The sequence below is a fragment of the Heteronotia binoei genome, chromosome 8 (genome assembly GCF_032191835.1).
Source record: "Heteronotia binoei isolate CCM8104 ecotype False Entrance Well chromosome 8, APGP_CSIRO_Hbin_v1, whole genome shotgun sequence".
Classification (NCBI taxonomy): Eukaryota; Metazoa; Chordata; class Lepidosauria; order Squamata; family Gekkonidae; genus Heteronotia; species Heteronotia binoei.
In genome coordinates this window covers 27,931,871-27,955,951 of record NC_083230.1, presented here as the reverse complement: position 1 = coordinate 27,955,951, position 24,081 = coordinate 27,931,871, and the positions used below count along the sequence as shown (strand labels likewise).

At 43.9% G+C, this 24,081-nt stretch overlaps 1 protein-coding gene across 1 annotated transcript in view; it reads left to right on the top strand.

Moving 5' to 3' along the window:
- Window positions 1-20,056: 20,056 nt before the first annotated feature.
- The window catches only part of KCND2 (potassium voltage-gated channel subfamily D member 2), a 465,895-nt gene continuing 461,870 nt past the window's right edge, over window positions 20,057-24,081 (top strand). The window contains exons 1-2 of the mRNA XM_060244843.1: window positions 20,057-20,105; window positions 22,247-23,416. Coding sequence (XP_060100826.1) covers window positions 22,302-23,416 — 1,115 coding nt within the window. The 5' untranslated portion in view covers window positions 20,057-20,105; window positions 22,247-22,301. The remainder of the gene's footprint in view (window positions 20,106-22,246; window positions 23,417-24,081) is intronic.

Sequence of the window (24,081 nt, the reverse complement as noted above, 5' to 3'; positions counted from 1 at the left end):
AACCCTTTGTACCTGTCCAAAACAATATGCAAGGAACTTATTGAGTTAATGGCAAAGAAAGTGCACTCCATCATCACTGACAAAATTAATGTTTCTGCGTACTTCAGTTGTCTGTGGACTCAACGCCTGATCTTTCGCATGTTGACCAACTGTGCAAGGTGCTCAGATACTTGCAAGATGGACAGCCAGTTGAACGATTTATCACATTTTTGGAATTACAAAACCACACCGGTGAAGTTATGGCACAGCAGGTGTTGAAGTACTTATGTGATGATTGTAAATTGGATTTTGCTAAATGCAGAGGGCAGTCATATGACAATGCTGCCAACATGTCTGGACGTTACAATGGCATGCAGCAAAAACTTTTAGATGCAAATCAGTTTGCCATTTATGTACCCTGTGCAGCTCATTCACTAAATTTAGTTGGACAAAGTGCTGTGGATTGCTGTCAAGTTGCAGTAGATTTCTTTTCTACTGTACAACTGCTCTACACATTCTTTTCAGCCTCAACTGCTCAGTGGAGAATTCTCAAAGATTGCATTAGAAATGAAAAACTGTTGAAATCACTTTCAGACACTAGATGGGAAGCACATGCTGTGGCAACTGCAGCAATTATCAACTCTTTCTTCACGATTCTGAAAGCTTTGGAAGATTTATTAGATGACCAGTTGCAAAAAGGTGACACTAGAAGGGAGGCAAAGAATATTGCAAACAAGATGCAAGAACTTGAATTTGAGTTAATGCTGAATTTTTGGAATGAAACTTTAGAAGTTTTTTAGAACAAATCAACTTCTCCAAAGTGAAAATGTGATCTTGCAAATATGTGCAGATTTGTATTCATCATTGGCAGACGAGTTGCACTCATCAAGAGATGAGTTTGAGAGATTTGAAACACTTGCAAAGGACATGATCCCTGATGTAAAATACAAAGCAACTCAAACATGTAAGCATATAAGAAAGATAATGCCCAATGATGGAAATGCACCAGAGGTCATTCTCAGTGCCAGAGACAAATTCCGTATCTCCACTGTTTATGTAATTGTTGAAAAGTTAGAAACAGAAATGAGGAGACGAAAGATGTACACTGAAATAGCAGACAGATTATCTTGTCTGACAGACGTTCCTAATGCCACCCAACAAAGTGTTAATTCCCATTTATCAGAAAGTGAAAGGTACTCAAAGACTTGTAAGACACTCATTGATGCTTATCCAACTGACATGAACAACACTTTGTTTACAGAGCTTCAGCAGTTCCATTCATATGTTCTTCATAAGTTTAAAACAACCAAGAAAACATCTTTCACTCACATGGAACTTTACAACACAATTACAGAAGACAACCTAGAGAGTGCCTTTCTAAATGTTGAAATTGCCTTAAGAATATTTTTAACATTAATGATCACCAACTACACAACAGAGAGGTCTTTCTCACAACTGAAACATATAAAAAACCCAAATAGATCAGTTATGCTTCAAGAAAGACTCAACTCACTGTGTATATTAACAATTGAAGCCTCAATTGAAGACCTCAATTTCTTGACACACACCAAGGCAGAAGGTGGCAGCCAGCAGCTCCCCTGGCAGAAGGGCCACAAAGGGGAAGAGAGAAGGTGTGCTGCACCTGCCAACAGGCTGCCTTTCCCTGGCCACAGCAGCTCAGCAGGGGCTGGAGAGGCCAGAGAGGGAGAGAGCCACATGTCGCAGAGCAGGCAGCAGCAGGCTCAGCTTCTCGCCTATGCCCTTGGTGCCCAGACAAGAGGCATGGGCAAAGCAGCAGCTAGGGAGACCAGGCAGGCGAAGGGGGATGGGCTGCTTACTTACCTTGGCAGAAGAGCAGGCAGGTGCCCAGAGCCAAGAGGAGGCCCCTGGCCAGCCCCATTCCCATCAGCTAGTCTGTCTGCTGCTGCCTCTCCATCACCTGCCAAGGCAGGAGGCAGCGGCCAGAAGCTCCCATAGCAGAAGGGCTACAGAGAGGAAGGGAGAAGGCACACTGTGCCCATTGACAGGCTGCCTTTTCCTGGCTGCAGTGGCTAACCAGGGCTGGAGGGACCAGAAAGAGAGAGCCACATGCGACAGGCCCAGCTTCTCCCAGGAGGGCATGCTCATGGGCAACTCTGTGTCTCTCATTCTCTTAGCAAGCCCATTGGAGGCTAGAGGTGGCAGAGAGGATGGTGCCTGCAATGGGCATATCAATCAATCAATCAATCAATCAATTAATCTTTATTGCATTAGCGACAAAATGCCATAGCAACTAACAACTAGACTTAACAATAGGAAAAAACCTCAATAAAACATTCAATATAACAATAAAATTATATGAATTGGCATAAAGTGCTGGTTTGGGAGCATGTGGCTGTCTTCTTCTGCCAGAGCCCTGGCCAACCCAGCCAGAGCGGCGCTCTGGTGCACTGCAGCTCAAAAAAGCCTCGAAGTTAAGTGTTGTGACAGTAGAAAAGAAGATATTGGATTTATACCCTGCCCTCCACTCTGAATCTCAGAGTGGCTCACAATCTCCTTTATCTTCCTCCCCCACAACAGACACCCTATTCCCAGTACTAGCTGGGAAATGCAAGAGGAGACCAAGACAGTAGAGGAAGCCCTTTCCAGGGGAAAAGTTGTACAAGATCAAAGGTCCACAGCAGCTGACCTATAGGGGGCCACAGGAGCTGACCTAATGTATTCACCTGGGCTGCAGATAAAGAGGTCTTACAGCTGTAGTGAGAAAGTAAGGAATTCTCCTGGAGTTATGGCATGGGCAGGGAGAGATGGCACAAAATGAAATTAGGGAGTGGGTCTAGGGCCTGGGTTGCTTCTAGAGAGCTACCCCCTGAGAAGCCTGGGTTGGTGAGGGAAGGGGGAGTTGAAAGAAAGGAGTTCAACTGTGGAAATTGACGGGTGTTTCATGGGTTGTGAGCTGGTTCCTCAAAGGAGAATTTAATCATGGACATTGTGGAATAATGGGAAGTTTGCACTGGATCTCAGTATCTTTCCAAGCAGTTGGAAAGAGCCATAGATAAGCAACTGCTAGCCAGCTTCTTGTGTCCTCCAACACTCACAAGTGGTTTTCTGCTGAAAGAGCCGCATAATTTGGAAGAAGCTGGAGGGAGATTTCAGCTTTGCTGAGCAGAGTGGAAGAATACAGACCATAATTCTCATCATGATGCTTCTAAAAGGTTTATTCCAATTGCTGTCTACCAAACCAAATATGGTTCAGGGGTCTATGGTCCAGTTATTTAGGTCTTCAAGATGACAAAACTGCTGTCCAGTCCAAGTAAGCAGCAAAAACTCTTCAGACATTATGACCAAGTGAAAGAGGAACTTACCAACAGCATGTATTGTGAACATGCAGTCCCCAAATACACAAAATACATGTTTCATGGACATTGGACAATGTGTGGATTTTCCATGCACATACAGTTTCCATATGGATCAACATGTACCTTGGAAAATTAGTCAGGTGGTGGGCTTCCAGTTCATGTGGAGGTAATGTTTATGTCTGAAGATTTTACTCTTTGAGGAACACAGAGACAAGGGACACTTACAAGTCTCTGTTCCTGCCCCATTTTAAATTTTGAAAGAGAGAGCAGAATTCTTCTTGAAACTCAGAACCCAATATATTTCACAGAATTCTCCACCCATGCAATACCAACTATAAAAAGTTGAAATTCCATATATCTCATACTACTAAATTCAATACTAAAGTACAAGATTTCCAGACCAATTGACATGTTATCTCAAGACTGTCTGATATTCCTTCACAGCATATTACTCCTATGGGAAAATGTTAACACCACATATGCATTAAAAATAAAGTGGCATATTACATTTGGTCATTATTTTCACTAATAAAATAATAATTCAACATGACATTTGTCCTGACATTTTGCTTTATATGCAAAATTACCTCAGGAAAATCTCTTTTAATTGATAAACAACAGTATAATCGATCTATGAAGTGATTCTGACTTTATGAATTTTTTATTACTTTGAAGTCTCAAAGCACTAATTCTCTTCTGAGGATAGATGACACAGTCCTAATGTCATTTATAAAGTTTGAAAGTGTTTGCAGAAGACACACCACTAGATTTTTATTTTATTTGCTTCTAGGAAACATTTCTGCAGGAGGCTGAGTTTAATACTTAGGTGTAATAATGCTATTTAATTTTTATTTTTGACCTTTGTGCTATAAACATGTAAGACAGGAGAGAAACATACAGTTTAAATACTTTTACATTGTAATTGTCTTGTTTTCAAGAAGGTTACTTCAGTAACTGCCATCATATACGACCTTTTACTGTCAAGTATACAGCTCCTTATTATTTACCTCATTACTTATCTGAAAGCAAGCTAAATATACAATTAAGGGAGGCTTTTTGTTTGGAGAGCATATGGTGGCTCCTTTGCCAAGACTGATACTTATACATACAACAAGATGACTCAGAAACAAAATGGATAGAGGAGAAAAGCTGTGAGGTCAATAACGACGTCCATGTCTAAAATACCATAATATCACAACCCAGACTACTGTGAAAATGTTTCTCAGCAATTTACTAATTTACTAATATTTGGATGCATCCTCATTCAACCTCTCTCATTCTTTTCTCTTCAGTTGCTTTTGGAGCCATGAGATTAGAAAAATAATTCAAAACTTTGCTACCCTGTAAAAAGTGTAGTGCAATTTGTTCTCTGTATAGACTGCTCTCGGAATTAATGGCTTCAAAAGTGCTTTAATTCAAACAGTATAGAGAGCTCTTCATTTATAGATCTTCAGTTTTCCACAGGGCATCAGGGAATGTCCCCTTTATGACACTATTTATCTTGTATTAAAAAATGAGACCTACTGTGATTCTGTGTCTGAGCAAACTGCCATATAATTTTCTTTTGTTTTTTGAGAAGTTGCACAAATTACCTGTTTGGATTACATAGTCATCATTTTGATCCTGTAACTACCTGTCTATTAATTGGGTTTAACTAGACAACTGTAGGCCTTAGACAGTATTTCTTTAGAAATGGAAAGGCAGACGTTGTTCTGAATCACTTGATGATTCTCTGAGAAAAACAGTGAAATTTTTTACCATAGGCTGATATGTTAGCAAACATAGAGCTCCTTTTAAGTTGATGGATATAGATAACCATTTCCAAGTGGTAACTTCATAGTATGTGGTACATGCTTCTTTATTAGTTTACGAACTGTTAAGTTTGTACATACAACCACTGGAATGATCAGCTATATAAACTTTTGGGCAACTTAAGGGCAACTTGCTCATAATACAGTTTATGCTCTTTCTGGTCAGAAATCTGTGGAAGAGTAGTCACTACATCCTCTTCATTTGCAAGAAAATATGTTTAGTGGATACCAGTGACCATTATTCTTTTGCTTCTACCACATGTTATCAAACTTCAATGATTTATTTTTAAGTAATTTTACTGCAGTTATTCCTTTTAGTTAAGGTCACTCCTTCTCAGGGCTTTTTTTGTAGCAGGAACTCCTTTGCATATTAGGCCATACACCCCTGAAGTAGCCAATCCTCCAAGAGCTTACAGTAGGCCCTCTAAGAAGAGCCCTGCTCTTTCTGCCCATGAAACAGCTGGATTTTTCTTTCAGTCAGTCACCATGGACAAAAAAAAAAAAAATATCTTCTGATGATGAACTTATTTCTGTATTCTATTATTCTTGTGCCCACTTCATTGTTTCATTTACTGATCCTTTGATTCCGTAATCCCCACATGTGTTATCTTGTTCTATGCTACCTAGTATAAAAACTCATAATTAAAACAAATTGGTTAGCTATATCTCTTTCTTGCAAGGGGATTGAAAAAGATAGCTGTTAACCCTCAAAACACTAATGCTTTCAGTCTGCGCCATGACAAGAAAAAAAGAATAAAGGAATGCATATTGATTGGACTAAAAATGGTACATTAAGGATTCTACTGCACGGCCTGTCTACTATAACACCTATAAATTCCATTGGGTTGCCAAAAGCTAGGGTTTTTTATATATATATAAAAAAACTCAATCCAATCTCATATATATTTTACCTCAGAGTTCAGATAGCTGATAAGAGTAACAATTTGGAGGGGCTCTAAAAATCTATGTTGCTATAAGCATAAAAGTAGGTCAAGTGACTTTTGGAAGTCTGGTATTGTATATCTTGTGCAATTTAGCCGCATCCATCTTCCAGCAATGGCATACTTTTGGTTCCCATTAGGACTAGTACAGAAAGACACAGGCACTTTTAATATGATTCAGTAACAGAAACTGGATTTAAAGGGGATGAACTTTGGCTAGTTTTCAGTTATGTTTCTGAATATAAGGTGGCTCTTCCTATGTTCTTGATACATAGTGCTTATTGATTAATTATTCAGATATTACTTAGATATATAATATTTATTAATAAAACATACAATCTGATTAATTATTCTTAATCTTGTTCTTTGAATGCGGCATAGGAAAGACCATCAAAGGCTTAATGATTGATACCAGGGCCTTTTGTCGGAAATAACATTCTTCTACATCACTAGTTCTTAACAGGCTTGCCAGCTCACACTCACAACCCATCTGGAGACTTTGGAGGGGCAGTCTCATTGATATCTTGCCCCAGCAAAAACAATAACAGCAGAATTGGCATCATTGCACCAGGGTGATGGTCTAGGATTCACCCCAAACTTTATGGTTAAACCACAGAGTTTGGAGTGAATCATATAGCATCACTGTGGCATGAGGATCTCACTTTTATTTCCCCCCCAGAAGTGATGGCACGTGTTGGACTGACATTGAGAGCTCCCTTCATTTCCCCCCTCCCACCCTGTTAAGCTGTGGAGGGGAACAGCAGGCCCAGCCCCCTGTTTCTTGACTTTTAATTCATTACTGTCCACCAATATACAACATTATCACTGAATGACCCCCCCTCCCCAGTTAAAAATTAGTACATAAAAACAGCACTCCCAGCAAGGCAATTTCATTTATACAGGGATGTTTTATGATATATGCATACAAGATAAGATCTCGAGCATATAGTCAATGAGAAGCTAGTTTTGGAAAGCCATCAGCCTTAATGTAACTCCGTAAATACCTAGAGAATGTAACTTCGTAAATACCTAGAGAAAACTAGAATTTTATCTTCAAGGTAGAGTGAGCAGTATAAAGCAACTCTTTTCATTGCCAGAAACCATTGTAAATGGTGATAGGGAGTTGTCTGAAATCCCCATCTGCCTTGCAAACGCTCTAAATGCACCACAAGAATTGTAATCATCCCTTGGGAAGCTGGTTGTTTCCAGTTCAAGAATGTCCTAACTTTTCAAATATTGTGTTTTTTGGTGTTCCTAAGTACAAGCTAGGTTTCAGAGGAGTAGAGGAACTAGAGATCAAATTGCCAACTTTCACTGGATTATGGAGGAAGCACAGGAGTTCCAGAAAAACATCTATTTCTGCTTCATTGATTACGCTAAAGCATTTGATTGTGTGGATCACAACAAACTGCGGCAAGACCTTAAAGAGATGGGAGTACCAGACCACCTCACATATCTCCTGAGAAACCTTTATAAGGGTCAAGAAGTGACTGTCAGAACAACTGATTGGTTTAGAATAGGAAAAGGAGTTTGACAAGGATGTATATTGTCACCCTGCTTATTTAATTTATATGCAGAGTACATCATGCAGAATGCCAGCCTGGATGAATCACAAGCCAGAATTAAGATTTCTGGGGGAAGATATGCAGGTATGCAGACGCTCTAATGGCAGAAAGTGAAGAGAACCTAAAGAACCTCTTGTTGAGGGTGAAAGAGGAGAGCACAGAAGTAGGATTGAAACTCAACATCAAAAAAACTAAGATCATGGCATCTGGCCCCATCACTCCTTGGCAAATAGAAGGGGAATACATGGAAGGAGTGACAGACTTCACATTCCTTGGATCCAAGATCAATGCAGATGGTGACGATAGCCATGAAATTAAAATACGTTTGCTTTTTAGGAGGACAGCTACGGCAAACCTAGGCAGTATAATAAAAAGTACAGCCATCACCCTACCAACAAAAGTCCATATAGTCAAAGCGATGGTATTCCCAGTAGTAATGTATGGCTGTGAGAGTTGGGCCATAAGGAAGGCTGAGCACAGAAGAATAGATGCTTTCAAATTGTGGTGCTGGAGAAGACTCGAGAGTCCCTTGGTCTTCAAGAAGATCAAATCAATCAGTCCTAAGGTAAATCAACCCTAACTGTTCCCTGAAAGGCCAAATGCTGAAGCTGAAGCTCAAATACTTTGACCACCAAATGAGAAGGGAGCACTCACTGGAGAAGACCCTGATGCTGGGAAAGTCAGAAGGTGAAAGAAGAAGGGGACGGCAAAAGATGAGATGGTTGGACAGTGTTACCGATGTAACTAACATGAATTTGAGCGTACTTCGGAGGATGGTGGAAGACAGGAGGGCCTGGTGTGACTTGGTCCATGGGGTCACAAAGAGTTGGACTTGACTGTGCAACTGAACAACAACAAACTTGGCATACCTGAAGAACATGCTATGCATGATCCTCTTCATATGTGCAGTTCACACAAAATGGCAACCATGTACTTTCCTGGCATGCATGGTAGAAAATCCAAAATCATAGTGATTGAAAATGGTTCATGTTCACCAATTATTCATAACATAAATTTCTTATAGGCAATGATACTTCAGTATTTTGGAAATATTCTCAAATCCATGCTGCCTTACAACTACTGTGTTCCCTCTTTCCTCCCCTTTCCCCCCAGCTGGCTAAGTGATTAACAAATGTAGCATCAGGAGCCATAATCAGATAAAGGCAACTACATGCATAGTAATGGATAATAATCCTTGATCAAAATATATGCAGTTGCCACTATGTGTCAAAAATAGGGTTTCCTTCCCAAAAAAACCACTCAGACTATAAATATGAATGCAAACAAATACATTTTTCTAACAAATTAATGTACTTTAGTGCACCTACACTGTAGCTTTCTAATTTATTTAAAGTAATTAGTTCCCACACATTTACAAAGATAAATGCCAGCTCCTAACAACTTAAAACAAAGCAATAAAATATGTCAATAGATCAACCAAAACCAAGTCAGCAGGGAAAAAAATTGACTAACCACACCAGTGAAGGGCTAATTAAATTAAAATAAAAGCAGCAGTAGGGCAGGTAAGAATGAATAATGAGACATCATAAATATGGTAAGTCTCTGTGGGGAAGGCATTCCATTATCTCAGTACCACCACAAAGAAGTCCCTCTCTCTCATCTTAGCCTATCTCACTTCTGCCAATGAAGATACATAGAGCATAGCTGCCAGAAAAGATCTTTAACTAGCACGTATGGGAGGGGCATTTCTTCTGGTACCTTGGCCCAAGATAGGATTATCAACCCCCAAGTGGGCTTGGAATTCTACTGGAATTACAATTGATCTCCAGATTAAAGAGGCCAGCTTGTCTGGAGAAATGGCAGCTTCAAGAGAGTAGGCTCTGTGGCAACATATCCCAACTGAGCTCCTTCACCTTCTCATATGCTGACTTCCTCAATACCCCCTCCCCCAAACTTTCAGAAATTTAACATGTGGGCGTTGGAAACCCTAAGTTAAGAAGGGGCTGCCAACTCTGGGTTGGAAAACTATGTAAGCTTGTAGGCAGAGCTTGGGGAGGATGGAGTTTGGGGAAGGGAGGAAACGCGGCAGGGATGTGATTCCAGACTTTACCCTCCAAAGTTGCCATTTCCTCTACATGATCTTTGTAGTCTTGAGATCAATTGCAAAATACTGAAGTATCATTGCCTATAAGAAATTGATGCAGAGCTTCAGGCCCCACCTGTAGGTAGGCAGTCTTAGCCCAAGACCATGCAGGACTTATAGGAGATAATGTGTCTTTTTATTCTTAGAGATATGACATTTCTCAAAAAAAAAAAAAATAGATAAGCAATGTACTTCACTGTTATTTTTACTAACACTCTGGCATTGCATTTGGTTAAGATTAATCATAAGAAAACAGGATTCCCCCTTTGCAGTTCCTGCTGCTTAATTCATATTTGAAGCCATAATACCTTTATCAAGTCATGACAATTTCCTAGTAAGTAGTTGTGATGTCCCTCAAAAGAGGATTATGATATTAAGGGATTATCTGATTATGAAGCAGTTTTAATTTATATGAAATTAGGTTTTAGAAATTATATGAGGGACTACAGCAAAACTGCAGCTAAATGCACAAAAGAAGCACTCATAATTCATATTTTGTGAAGTTGAATCTCAATTACATTTTAAAGTTGGGCTTCTTCTCTCTCTCTCTCTTTGAGAATAAAAGAAAAGCATAGACATGGCCACCTACTTTGTCTGTTCAGGTCAGAATGGTTCCATACTTTACGCAGTGTTCATCGAGGATATTTAGTGCTTCCTAAACACGTAAATTACACTTAATAGGTGCACGTTTATGGAATACTTCTGGGTCCATAGATATACAATCAGAATGAGGAATGGCTTTAATAACAACAGAAACTAGGACATTTTGCATTTAAGTCTCTAAGCCTTCTTCTAAAACAAACTGAAGGACATGCAATCTTTGGGCAAGTCCACAAATTACTGCATTGTAAATACACAAGGGAATGTAGATGGTAAATTCTATCACTACAGCTCTTAGACATATGCTTCTGTGGCCTTCAAAGATGTATACAGATGTTTAGTAATAAGCATCTGTCATTCATATTTTACATAATTGCTCTAGGAAACATCAGCATAGAAAATATGATTGGTGCATTCAATTTGGAGAAAAGTACTGCTTAAATCGTTGAAATATGTCCAGTGGAAACAACACTTTTCAATAAAGATTCTGGTGGGTAGCTGTGTTGGTCTAAAAGGTGCCACTGGACTAAAACTTTGTACCATTTTAAATATGTTGGCAAACTGGCATTGGCAGCAGCTACAGGCTCCATTCTACAGATCATGTTTGGCCAGTTCAAGCTGAAAGGATTCATTTTCACCTTGTCCATGAAACACTGAATGTAGTCAACAGGAAGGTCTGCTAAACAGAGGTAGCTTTGAGCATCAGAGGAGCTCATGAATACTGTAACTCCTCTCAAAAGTGAAAATCTGGAATGATTCCTGTTGAGCTTTCCAATAGACCTGGATGCATGTGAAAAAGTTTGGTATACAAAGGTTATTTATGAACTATATGAGGAACAAATCAGCTCGTGGTTCTTGTTTCTTAGTAGCATTCATGTTCAGTGATCTACTACATCATATTCCACTTGTATTCAGAAGCTGGGAATACTTGCTGGACTTATTTTAAATGTCAAAATACGGGAACACAACAGGCCCCAATAAACAGCAGAGGGTTTTTTCAGACTGAACTTTTTGTCGGACTCACCTTGCAAGCTTTTGGTGACAAATTGGAGGACAAATTGGCTAGTTGATGTTGTACAGTGAAACAGTGTTGAGAGACAGTTATCAGTGACTCTGGCCATTCAGGATCTGATCAAAGCACTTGCTACACCTAGTTTCAATGACTGAGAGCCAGTTTGGTGTAGTGGTTAAGTGCATGGACTCTCATCTGGGAGAACCAAGTTGGATTCCCCACTCCTCCACATGTACCTACTGGGCCAATCACAATTTTGAAAGAGCTGTTCTCTTAAGAGCAGTTCTCAAAAGAGCTCTCTCAGCCCAACCAACCTCACAGGGTGTCTGCTGTGGGGAGCGGAAGGGAAAGGAGATTGTAAGCTGCTCTGAGACTCTGAGTGGAGAGTGTGGTACAAATCCAATCTCCTCCTCCTCCTCCTCTTCTTCTCCTCATCAATATGATATTTTAGTGTTGATCCGATTTTTCTTTTCCTTTTTTGCAAAGTGGGAGGCCACTGCTTTGGGGCAGGGACACTTGTGAGGAAACCTGGTGCTACCACAGCAGCTTGCAAGAAACGACAAAGTCTCATCCCCGTGTGGAAGCCACACTAAAGCCACAATGTTTGTGAACTGCAATCTAAATACTCTTTCAGTGCAATTCTATGCATTTTTTATTCCCACTTCATCCCATGGGCTTTACTATGAGGGATGCTGAGAACTTTGTAGTGATCTTGCTGTTGGAGCCACCCCCAATTCCTGATCAGTTTTGGGCCCAGTATTGCAAGTGATCCTGGACATCTCTTGCCTCCCCTCCCCTTCCTGTCTTTGCTAAAGGACTGTCCTTCTTCCATCATCAAGAGGTACAGTATCGCCCTATCTGTGTTATCCTTATATGTCCCTATCAATTTTCCCACCTATTTTCCTAGATCTGTGTGATTGCTAATAATTGTATTTCTTGTGTGCTTGAGTAATTTTTCTAATAAAAAGCTATTTTTAGTATACAATCTCATTATTTAAAGGGGCTCCTTTGGAGGACTGACTCCTATATACACAGGTTATCGACCCCATATATTTTGACATCTTTGCCCACCTAAATAATCCCCCCATACCCCTTTTTGAGGGCAATTTGGCTAACAGACCACAGTTTTCATGAGCAACCAAACTGTCCAGTGAACAAATGGCTCCTTTATCAAAGATTTCAGGTTTTCACGGCTGGTAACATCATTAGGGTTTGTAGAATCTTTCGGGCTCAAGTGCCGTGTTCTACTGGAGAAAGTTTTCCTTCCAGACGTTTCGTTCTCAGCTGCGGAGAACATCCTCAGTGGCGTTGCAGCCGGAGCAACCAATTGCCCTTTCACCACACCCCCTCCAGCCTAGAAATAGCAGCTCTCCAGCAGCCCTGGCCCCACTCAATGCACAGCAGCCAAGAAGGTCTGAGCGCCTGCTCTGGCTGCAACGCCACTGAGGATGTTCTCCGCAGCTGAGAACGAAACGTCTGGAAGGAAAACTTTCTCCAGTAGAACACAGCACTTGAGCCTGAAAGATTCTACAAACCCTAATAAAATGGCTCCTTTCTTTTGACAGGCAACCAGCAGGTACTTGTAGATCCCTACTTGTAGATCCCTACTTACTATCAGATAAGGATGCATAGCCCTGACATGGATGGGCCAGGCTAGCTTGGTGTCATCAATCTCGAAAGCTAAGTACGGTTGCTTTTGGTTAGTATTTGGATAAGATGATGCCCCACAGAGGCCAGGGTGCCACACAGAGGCAGGCAATAGCAATGCACCTCTGCTTATCTCTTGCCTTGAAAACTGACAAGATTCCCATGAGTCAGCTGTGACTTGACTACACAGACACAAATGCATATAGCATTACAGTCACAGTACAGAGCAAGTCCCATTGAACGCAGTGAAATACTTCTGATTAAACAGGCGGATGTTTTTAAAGGATCTTTTTGTTGTACATAACTTGTTGATCTGCTACTGAAGACATCAGTCAACTGCTTTGATAGTAATCAAAACATTATCTTCCTACATTATTAGATCAGAGGTCCTGGCCTTTCACTTAGAACTGGAAAACGGTATCACTGACATTTATTCCACATGCCTTGTCTAGCTTACAGGAAATTGAAGAGCATGGCTTTTTATAATAGTTATTTACCACATCTTTGTGATATGTGAAGTGTTACTCTGCTCTGTACAAAGTTTGATATAATAAGGCTTTTCAAAAAGTCAGTGTATTTAAAGCATCACTCCTGCCAAGTCCTAATGGGGTTTTCCTACCAGTGATCCGCTTTCCATCATTTAAATATGCAACCAGTTCTACGTGTACCAAATGGATGAGAACTAGGAATGGACATGAACTGGCCAACATACTAAAGTTCATCACAAATTTTGGCTAGTCTCTGGTTTGCAAAGTAATGTTTGGGAGCTGAAGAACCACCATTAATGTTCACCAATTTTGATGCCGTTTGTGGCAGTTCATGAAGAGTGAAAAGCAGGGGTTAAACCCCCCGCTTTCTGTCCTTCATCAAAAACAACTGGGCAGCAGGGTGCTCCCTACTTCTTAGCTGTTGGGTTTAAGTTACTTGGAGCTGTTTAAACCCCTGCTTTCTGCTTCCCATGGCTTTTCAATCCCTGCCACTCAGCTGTTTGATTTAAATGCCTCCCTGCTTTCTGCTTCCCACAAAAAGCCATGGGGAGCAGAAACCAGGGTTTTAACTTTTAAAAGGCTCATGAACCAATACCAACTGATTCCATTCATGAACCAACCTCCCAGTTTCTATTGATCCAAACTGCAAAACTGCAGTTGTGCCCATCCCTACTGAGAACCCACATTAACTCAGTTGTAAAACAAACAAACAATAAAACTTATCACCAGTTCCCAAAGGGCATATTTTTGTTCACACCATAAGTATGCCAAGACCCTTCAACGCAGCACTTTTAAATATATATATGGTTTATAATTATTGCAGGATCCAACTGATTCTTTTAAAGCGAGAGTAGACTATGTGTTGTTTAAAATGAAAAGCTTGTGTTTGTCTACCAAGCACATTTTAGTTAAAAATTATGTAAATGTAATGCAGCATTTCACCGTCAACAATGACTTCATTTCTTTGCCATCATAAATCACTTCTGTAAATGCTGTACTGTGCACATTGCGTACCTTTAATCATTACTGTGGAGATGCTTGGTATGGGAGCATCTTTTGGAACATTGTTAAGCATCCATTCTCTTTGAGTTGACTTTGAGGTCTAAGTTGTCAATGGCAAGAAATGTTTAATTTCTAAAAAGATATGTACTAAGACACACTCGAGTGGAAAAACACACTCAGCGAACAAGAGTAGCAGCGAGTATAGTTTGAAATATTCTTAGTATAAAATTAAGGGCGCCCTCTACTATTTGTGCATACGTTTTGGCACCCAAATTGTGGTTGATGAACACATGATGTGGAATGTGTAGCTAAGTCGGTCTAGATCAGAACTGTGCCTAGTTGAGAACCCTGCCTGGAACCCAGTGGAAGCCACTCAGAGCTCCATGGTGGAAGAAGAGCAGGATAGAAACATAATTACCAGGGTTCTTTTTCTAGCAGGAGCTCCTCTGCATATTAAGCCACGCCCCCCTGATGTAGCCAATCCTCCAAGAGCTTAGAGGGCTCTTAGTACAGGGCCTACTGTAAGCTCCAGTAGGATTGGCTACCTCAGGGGGGCGTGGCCTAATATGCAGAGGAGCTCCTGCTAGAAAGAGTCCTGATCATTACGAATTTTAAAATGCAGGGCTAAGTTGGAACTTTTAAAAGATGCTTGGGGAATGAGCCAGGCTGAGCCCTAGGTCTTGCTAAAAAGTCAGACGGAACCTCTTATGTTGTATTGAACACTAATTTATTAAAAACATTATTTTATGTTTGGTCTTTAATTACCTTTGTAATTACCTTGTGGAGAGGAAGGCAGCACGTATAACTTGATCTCATGAGATCTCAGAAGCTAAGCAGAGTTGGTGCTTCAAAGGGAGACCACCAAGGAAGGCTCTACAGAGGAAGGCAATGGCAAACCACCTCTGTTTCTCACTTGCTTGAAAGCCTCTTGCTGGGGTTGCCATAAGTGATCTGTTCCTTGATAGCACTTCACACACACAACTTCCTTGTACATTTTTACCTACAGCAGGGGTCTGGTACCGGTCCACAGCCTGTTAGCAACTGGGCTGTGCAGCCTTGCTGCCCCCCCCCATGGTGCCCCGCAGCCTCACCACTCCACCCCCCCATGGCGCCTCCTCCTCCCTTCGTTTTTACCATTGTAAGGGGCCATGAAGTGCCTCCTGAGCTCTTTAAAGGCCGACGCCCCGCTGGTCAGCTGATCAGCAGGGAAAACCATGGCAGCAGCAGTGAGCGACCCACTGAAAAAGTCACACTGCCCTTACCTCCTACCTACTTCCTTCTCACACCCAGGAAGGAAGTGGGGAGGAGGCAAGGGCAGCGCATCTTTTTCAGCTGGTCACTCATCACTGCTGCTGCGGTTTTCCCCACTGAACAGCTGATTGGAGGGGGGGGTCAGCCTTTAAAGAGCCCGGGACGCACTTCATGCCCCCTTCCCGAGCCTTAAAATGCTGAAAATGGAGGGAGGAGGAGGTGCCGTGGGAGGGTGGTGAGGCTGCAGGGCGCTGCGGGGAGCAGGGGGAGGCAGAATTTGGTGCCCCCACCCTGCTGGCCCTGGGGCCAGTCCCTGGTGCCAAAAAGGTTGGGGGCCACTGACCTACAGCATTAAGGATGTAGCAAGCGAGTAATTCAAGTAAATAAATAGGTAGATGAGGCTGTTAGCTGGGGCATCAGAAATCAAAAAGCTTTTGCCATTTAGGAGACACCATATAGTTTAATGAGGTAAAATTGTAATATTGTTTTATTGTATACTTTAGGTGGCTTTGCTAAATGTTTTAGAGTTTTACTGTACATTGTCTTATTTATCAAAGATTTCAGGTTTTCATGGCTGGTAACATCATTAGGGTTTGTAGAATCTTTCGGGCTCAAGTGCCGTGTTCTACTGGAGAAAGTTTTCCTTCCAGACGTTTCGTTCTTAGCTGTGGAGAACATCCTCAGTGGCATTGCAGCCGGAGCAGGTGCTCTGACCTTCTCGGCACAGCAGCCAAGGTCAGAGAGCCTGCTCCGGCTGCAATGCCACTCAGGATGTTCTCTGCAGCTGAGAATGAAACATCTGGAAGGAAAACTTTCTCCAGTAGAGGATGCAACTCTAGTTTCTCCTTTCAAGGATGCAACTCTAGTTAGAATGGCAGAGCAATTTACTGAAATTTTTGAGTTACGTCATATATTACATTTTCTGGCAAACTCCAATTTTAGGTGAATAAAAACCTTAAGGGCTGAATATTTCTGACATTTAGTTGTAACTGCTATCTTCTTCTTCTTTTACAATGTTAAACAGTAGATATACAGTTAGGAGCCCTGACCTGGATAGCCCAGGCAAGCTCAGTTTTGTCAGAATTAGGAAACTGTGATGGTCTGCCCTTAACTCAAGGTTTTCTAGTGCAGCAATTTCAGAGACCTGGGAGGTGAAGGGTTAACTCTTCACTGGAATGGAAAGCTTGAGTGACAGGCTGCTCCTCCCTCCCCCCCTTTCTTATGATTAGCCAGAGCCAGCTAAGGAGAATTATATGATTAGATGAGTGCTGAGGGCATGATCTTTTTGGAGTCTTTTGGCGAGTTGGTCTTTGGGAAGTCAGACAGTCATTCAGTTGGCTTGTGACAGAATTGGTTGGAGTCACTGGCCGTTTTCCCACTTACCTTACCCTGGAGCGACGTCCCTCTTCACCGCGCTGCGTCTGCGCGGATTTCGCACTAACTGCTGCGCAGCACTAGGAAGAGCTGCGTAGTCCCGGGGCTTTTGCATCGCAAATGTAAACCGCCAAAAAGCAGTTTACATTTGCGACGCAAAAGCCCCGGGACTATGCGGCTCTTCCTGGTGCTGTGCAGCTGTTTGTGCGAAATCCGCGCAGACGCAGCGCGGTGAAGAGGGACGTCGCTCCGGGGTAAGGTAAGTGGGAAAACGGCCAGTGAGTCTGACAGAGTCACTCAGACAGGTTCACCTTTGGAGTGAAGGGAAACAACTTCTTGCCTTAACTGTTTTCAATCAATTCTGAGGAAGAAGTCAGTATCAGAACTGAACATCTTAAAGTTAGCCTAAACTGAAGTCCATTTTAACACAAACACCAGAGCTGGGACTGAGATCTTTGGCAAGGGCAATTAGGTAGTATGCTGAAACTCCCATTCAAGCCAAAAGAAAAGGGTTATATCTTCAGAGGAGAAGAATAATTCCTGCTCAGCCACAAGGGGGTTTCTTCTGAGGAGACCAGGGGAGGGGGTTTTAGCAGGAACGCACAGGGACGCAGTTCTGGCTGGCTTAGTGTCAGAGGGTGTGGCCTAATATGTAAAAGAGTTCCTGCTGGGCTTTTTCTACAAAAAAGCCCTGTGCAAAACAATAGTTACAGCAGTGGGTGTGGCATAATACGTAAATGAGTTCCTGCTGGGCTTTTTCTACCTAAAAAGCCCTGGAGGAGACCTTTGTTCTGTTGTGAAGAGAATCAGATTTAGACATTTCAGAATATTGGAATAAACTGTGGTTTCCAAAAGGCGGAGAGTTGAGGCACACAAATAAAGAGACCATCTCCAGGAAACCTTAAGAGTTATAGTAAACTATATGAAAAAAAACATTATAACTGTAACTAAAATACTCAAATGCCTCTCACTGTTAGGATCCAAGAATATATGAAAATAAGCTTCAACAACACTATTTTGATTGTTAGAAGAATAATAATCTGCATTAACAATTTTACCTCAGCATTTCTGCCCTCTGACTACACTGTCTATTAAGTAAAACTGTCATTTCTGTTTGAATGTTATACCATCTCAAGAGACATTGGAAGGTAATAAACGAGAGGGATCCAGCTTATCCCTCCAGGTTCCTGGGTTGGTCTCAAAGACAAATTAGATTTTCGTATTGGGGTGGAACAACAGACTTTTAAAACAGTAACTAAATCCACACTGGTTGGGATTGCTCAGTCACAGCTGGGAACTGATTTTTTGACGGGAAACCTGCCTGATAGTGGGGAAGTGCCAGGGGTCCACCATAGAAGCTAACAAGGGTTGCCACTGGTAGTGTTTGGATTGGAGACCATTAAGGAATTCCAGGGTCTCTATGCAGAAGCAGGCAATGGCAAACTTGAAAACCCTACAAGGTTGCCATAAGTTGGCTATGACTTAGGCTGTTTTACCTCAGTAGTTCTCATAGCGGCTAGTAGTTGTAGGTTTCATACCAGTGATAATTCTGTTTGCTTTGTACTTTGGGCATGTGAGTCCAGTTGCCAGTGGTACTGCACACCACGGACGCTGGTATAGCATTCAGTATCTGCTAGGTCAGATTTTGACTGCTTTCGCACACAGCTCACCTCGCAGTCACAATCCTGTTCCCTCCGCAGCGTCTGGTTGGATTTCCCACCATCTGCACCGAAGTTACAGGAAGTGCCGCAGCTTTTGCGTAGCAAACGTAAACCGCTAAAACCCAGTTTAGGTTTGCTACGCAAAAGCCGCAGGACTTCTTGTAACTCCGGCGCAGATGGTGGGAAATCCGACAGACGCTGCGGAGGGAACAGGATTGTGACTGCGAGGTGAGCTGTGTGGGGAAAAGGTTCATGTTCTCTGAAGTTTGGGAGCTGGAAGGTTCGGGGCAAACTCTTCGTCCTCTACGCGCCATCTAGTGGCCAGAAAGCAGAGGATTTTTTTCCCCCGGGTTTGACAAACGGACAGGTACAAGAAAAGCCGCCGGCAGCGTCCCAGGGACGACGCTCACTTAAGTCTGGTTCTAAGCGATTTGGATGAGGGCTGTAAAACACAGCCGTGTTTGGGTTGCATGATCTCACAGGGCCGGGCTTTCAAGGAGAATTTTTTAAAAGGCACATAAAGTTTCAACAACTCCTTTTCTGGTAAAAACAACCCTTTTTTTTTTTTCCTTTTGTGATTTCCTCCAGAATAGAAAATCCACTCCAGATCTCCTAGTTGTGCGTGTTTGGGTGGGTGGGTGGGTGGGTGGGGGAAGAGCTGAGCGAGACGCCCAGGCAGACACACAGCCGCGCCGTCCCTTCGCCTGTACTGCCAAGCGGGAGTGTGTGCGCCGATTTGTAATTCTCTTTGTTCCCCTCCGGATCGATGCCCCCCTCCTCCTGCTGCCGAACGCCACGATTCCCCGCTGCCTTCTTCTCCCTCCAGTGACATTGGCAGGCAAAGCCAGGCGTGGAAACCGCCTGCGAAAGAAGAACCTGCAGCGGCGGCGGCGGCTGCGGCGGGGTGGGTTTCTCTCTCCCCCCCCACACACACACTCCCCGCCCGCTGTTACCTCCTGCCTCCCATCTCCGCAGCCCCAGCAGCAGCCGAGCGGCGGCGGCAGGCAAGGCTCGCCGTGGCATGGGCGCCCCGGCGGAGCGAGGAGCAGCCGCGCCCGCAGCCCTGCCCTCCGCCAGCAGCCAGCGGCATGGACCCTCCCGCCTGACCCGACACGCCGCCGCCGCCGCCCTGGGAGGAGAGGGGCTGCAGTGAGCCGGCGGGCGCGATTGCGTCGCCCTCCCTCGGCGTCTGCCGCTCCACTTGTTGCTGCTGCTGCGGGGGACCCCAAGGAGGCGAGCCCAGCCCAGCCCGGTAGGGGGCCGCAAGCCGCGCTCGCCCCTTCCCCCGGGCAGCCTCTATGCAAACCCCGCGCTCTGGCCGCACTTCGCCAGGTAAGGCAACGGCGAGGGGAGGCGCGCGGGGGGGGGGGCGGATTGCACGCCTGGCTTGGCTGGACCTGCCTTCGCCGCTGCCGCCGTCTAGCCGCTGGGCCACCCGCTCGGCCTCCAGGGGGCGCGGGGAGGAGAGTTTGGGAGGCGCCCAGCGACGGCAGGCAACTGGTGTGTGCCCGGGGGGGGGGGGGGGGGGGAGAAGGGCAACTCGGCAACGCTCATCCGAAGGGCGCCCGAACCGCGGCCGGGCACGCCCCGCGCGAGCCTCGCCGGTCCACTCTCCCGCCCCATAAGTGCGTTTTGGCAGGCGCGGGTCAGCGAGCGCGTGGCTTCCACGGCGCCGCGGGCCTTTTCGCTCCTCCCCGAGAGGCGCCGACGTCAGGGGCTCCCTTCCCGAGCCCTCCCCGACCTCCTCGCGCTTGCTTTGGCTTCCAACTCTCCCGGTTCTCCGGCTGGGGCGTGCGGAGGAGAGAAACCCGAATGCGCCAAAAGCGTCGTCTGGGATGCTGACTGCCCTCGAGGTGCCGCGAGACCCCCCGCTGGGTTTTGCCCACACCCTTCCCGCCCCCCCTCCCTCCCCACGACGGGAGAGGGCTTTTTGGCCTGAGCTGTTCTTCAGCAGACCTCTGCGAAGAGTCGCCTCCGTTTTGCACCCCCTGGGTGTTCCCTGCTGTTGTCCGTGAAACTCCCGACGTCTTTTTGAATCCTTTCAGGACTACACCTGACGGTCAGCCGCCTCACGGGATTCCCCTTCAGTCCCTTTCATTGCTAAATCGCCCGCTCTTCTCTTTATGAATACATATGAAGCTGCCTTCTACTGAATCAGACCCTCGGTCCATCGAAGTCAGTATTGTCTACTCAGACTGGCAGCGGCTCTCCAGGGTCTCAAGCGGAGGTTTTTCATGCCTACTTGCCTGGATCCTTTTTAGTTGGAGATGCCGGGGATTGAACTTGGGACCTTCTGCTTCCCAAGCAGATGCTCTGCCACTGAGCCACCCTCCCTCCCCCTGATGAAAGTTCAGTTTATATCTGAACTGCTCTTTCTCTCAGACATATTTAGATTCCCTCCTCCTCACAGCCTCTTGTGCTTCTTGAATGTCCAAACTCTCCAACATGTTCCAACCCCTCTCCCCCCACCCCCCATCTCACTTACTCTCTCCCACTCCATCCTTGGAATCAATCTTCCTTCTCTTGGATAGCTTGTATGTCACTCCCGAATTTCCTTCCTGTGTAAAATACGTCCTTTTCTTAGGATTTTCTTCCTCAGTCCCCCCCCAAACCCCTTTTATTTCCACATGTCCTTATGGCTCTTCCACAGCTGCATATTCTTCCACAGATGAAGGGAACACTTTTCATTAGTCTTATTTCCCCCGAGATTTCTTTCACCAGTTTCCGGTTCCCCGTCCTGTTCTTCGGTATGTTTTGCTGAAAGGGAAGCTTGGTTTGTTAAAGTTTGAACTTGCTGGTTTGCCATGTACCCATGTTCCTTAAATGAGGAAGTGTATACAGGTGGTTCGGGTATGATGTACGCATGATAAGGATGATAGTAAAATTAACTATGAAAAGAGAGGGGATCTTCTGCACACCTCTGCTACATCATGCTGTTTATTGAACACACTGTGGTCAACAGGGAATAATTAGGAAGACATTCCTCAGCTGCTCTTTTAAGGATTTGACCCAGCTTCTTCTTTCCTTTCTTCTTACTGGCAACTGATTGGCAGTGTAGGAACAGGTGGGTGGAGATTTGTATTTGTCTTTTAGAACATATCACCAGGAACCAGGATGGAGCAGGAATTTCCCTAGCTAGGGGGTTGTGCTTTCGACCTGCCTGATCAGTTGATTGCTGCTTACTAGACCTGATAGGTTGGATGATTAGCTATTCCAGACACTATCCTTTCATATTTTTCAAATAGGCAGTATTGAATTTTGTAAAATCGTGTCTGTCAGCTCGTTATGTACTATAGTTTTATTAAGATCCTAAATCAACATATCTTAAACCGAGTGAAAGGAATGGTGGAACAGGGAGAAACCGGGGGAAATGACATTAAAGAAGGCACAAATGGATATGGTCTTTGTCTTTTAGAAATGGTGGACGTCCTAATTGCTTGATACACTTTTTCTTTTTCTTTTTTACATTCTAGCAGGTTGGATTGCTTCCCCAAAGATCTCTCAGCAATACCAGTAGCAGCTTACAGAATGGCAGCAGGAGTGGCAGCATGGTTGCCTTTTGCTCGGGCGGCTGCTATAGGATGGATGCCGGTGGCCACAAATCCCATGCCAAATCCTCCCCGCCAGGAGAGGAAGCGAAGCCAGGACTCACTAATAGTGCTGAATGTGAGTGGGACCCAGTTCCAGACCTGGTTAAACACCCTGGAACGCTATCCTGACACGCTGCTGGGCAGTTCAGAGAGGGATTTTTTCTACCATCCAGAGACACAGCAATACTTTTTCGACCGTGATCCTGACATCTTCCGACACATCCTCAATTTTTACCGTACAGGGAAACTACACTATCCCCGTCAAGAGTGTATCTCAGCCTATGATGAGGAGCTGGCATTCTTTGGGATAATTCCTGAGATCATTGGTGATTGTTGCTATGAGGAATATAAGGATCGACGACGGGAGAATGCTGAGCGTCTTCAGGATGATGCCGATCAGGATAATGCTAATGAAAGCAATTTGCCCTCCATGACAGCTCGGCAAAGGATGTGGCGGGCCTTTGAGAATCCACACACCAGCACTCTGGCCCTGGTCTTCTACTATGTAACAGGCTTCTTCATTGCCGTTTCTGTCATCGCCAATGTGGTGGAGACAGTGCCCTGTGGGGTAAGTCCTGGTGCCATCAAGGAGCTGTCCTGTGGAGAGCGGTATGATGTGGCTTTCTTCTGCCTGGATACAGCCTGTGTCATGATCTTCACTGTTGAGTATCTGTTGCGTCTGGTGGCTGCCCCAAGCCGCTACAAGTTTGTGCGTAGTGTAATGAGCATCATTGATGTCGTGGCTATTATGCCCTATTACATTGCTCTTGTGATGACCAACAATGAGGATGTCAGTGGGGCCTTTGTAACACTACGTGTCTTCCGGGTCTTCCGGATCTTTAAGTTTTCCCGCCACTCACAGGGTTTACGCATCCTGGGCTACACTCTGAAAAGTTGTGCATCGGAACTTGGCTTTCTCCTCTTTTCTCTCACTATGGCCATCATCATCTTTGCTACAGTTATGTTTTATGCTGAGAAAGGTTCATCAGCCAGCAAATTCACCAGCATCCCTGCTGCCTTCTGGTATACCATAGTCACTATGACCACACTTGGGTGAGTAAATCTGGGTTTTGTAATTTAGTGCTGGGCTATGGAATATCTTTTGTTTTAGAAGTCTGCTAAGAAAAGTGAGAATGTATATCTCAGCAAAGTGGAGGTTGTGATCCATTTATGGTGATGCACACAAGTATGACAAATGAAAAGGATTAAAGAACTGTAATAATAGGACTTCCTCATGGTATTATGCCAGCGTTAAGTATCAGTCACCTTTTTCCTTTCATAGCTACTGTAATAAGGGAAAAAATGAGTGATAAAGTTGAAATCTAACCAAACTAATTGTGGTTTTGCACTCCTGTTGACCTATAATTAAAAAGATAACTATTTTAGATATTTTAAAGTTGTCTACATCCATACAAGAAAGAGCAACTACACTTTACCAAGTTCACTCTGACCTCAACAAATCTAGTATTAAAACTCCAACATAATTGCCATAACATCTCTGTTTAGAATTGTACTGTAAAGCATGAACTTGACTCTTTCACTGATGCGTATGATGTGATAGTGCTCAAATCTAGCTGGATAACGTCAATAAATCAGACTGAGACTGGATGAGATGGTGGTAGAACTGGCTTTTAAAGAAACTAGTTATGAATGAACTAAGAGGTGGGATTCAATTTTAAGAGTAAAAGTTGTGTGTGGTTGAGGGTACTGATCTCATC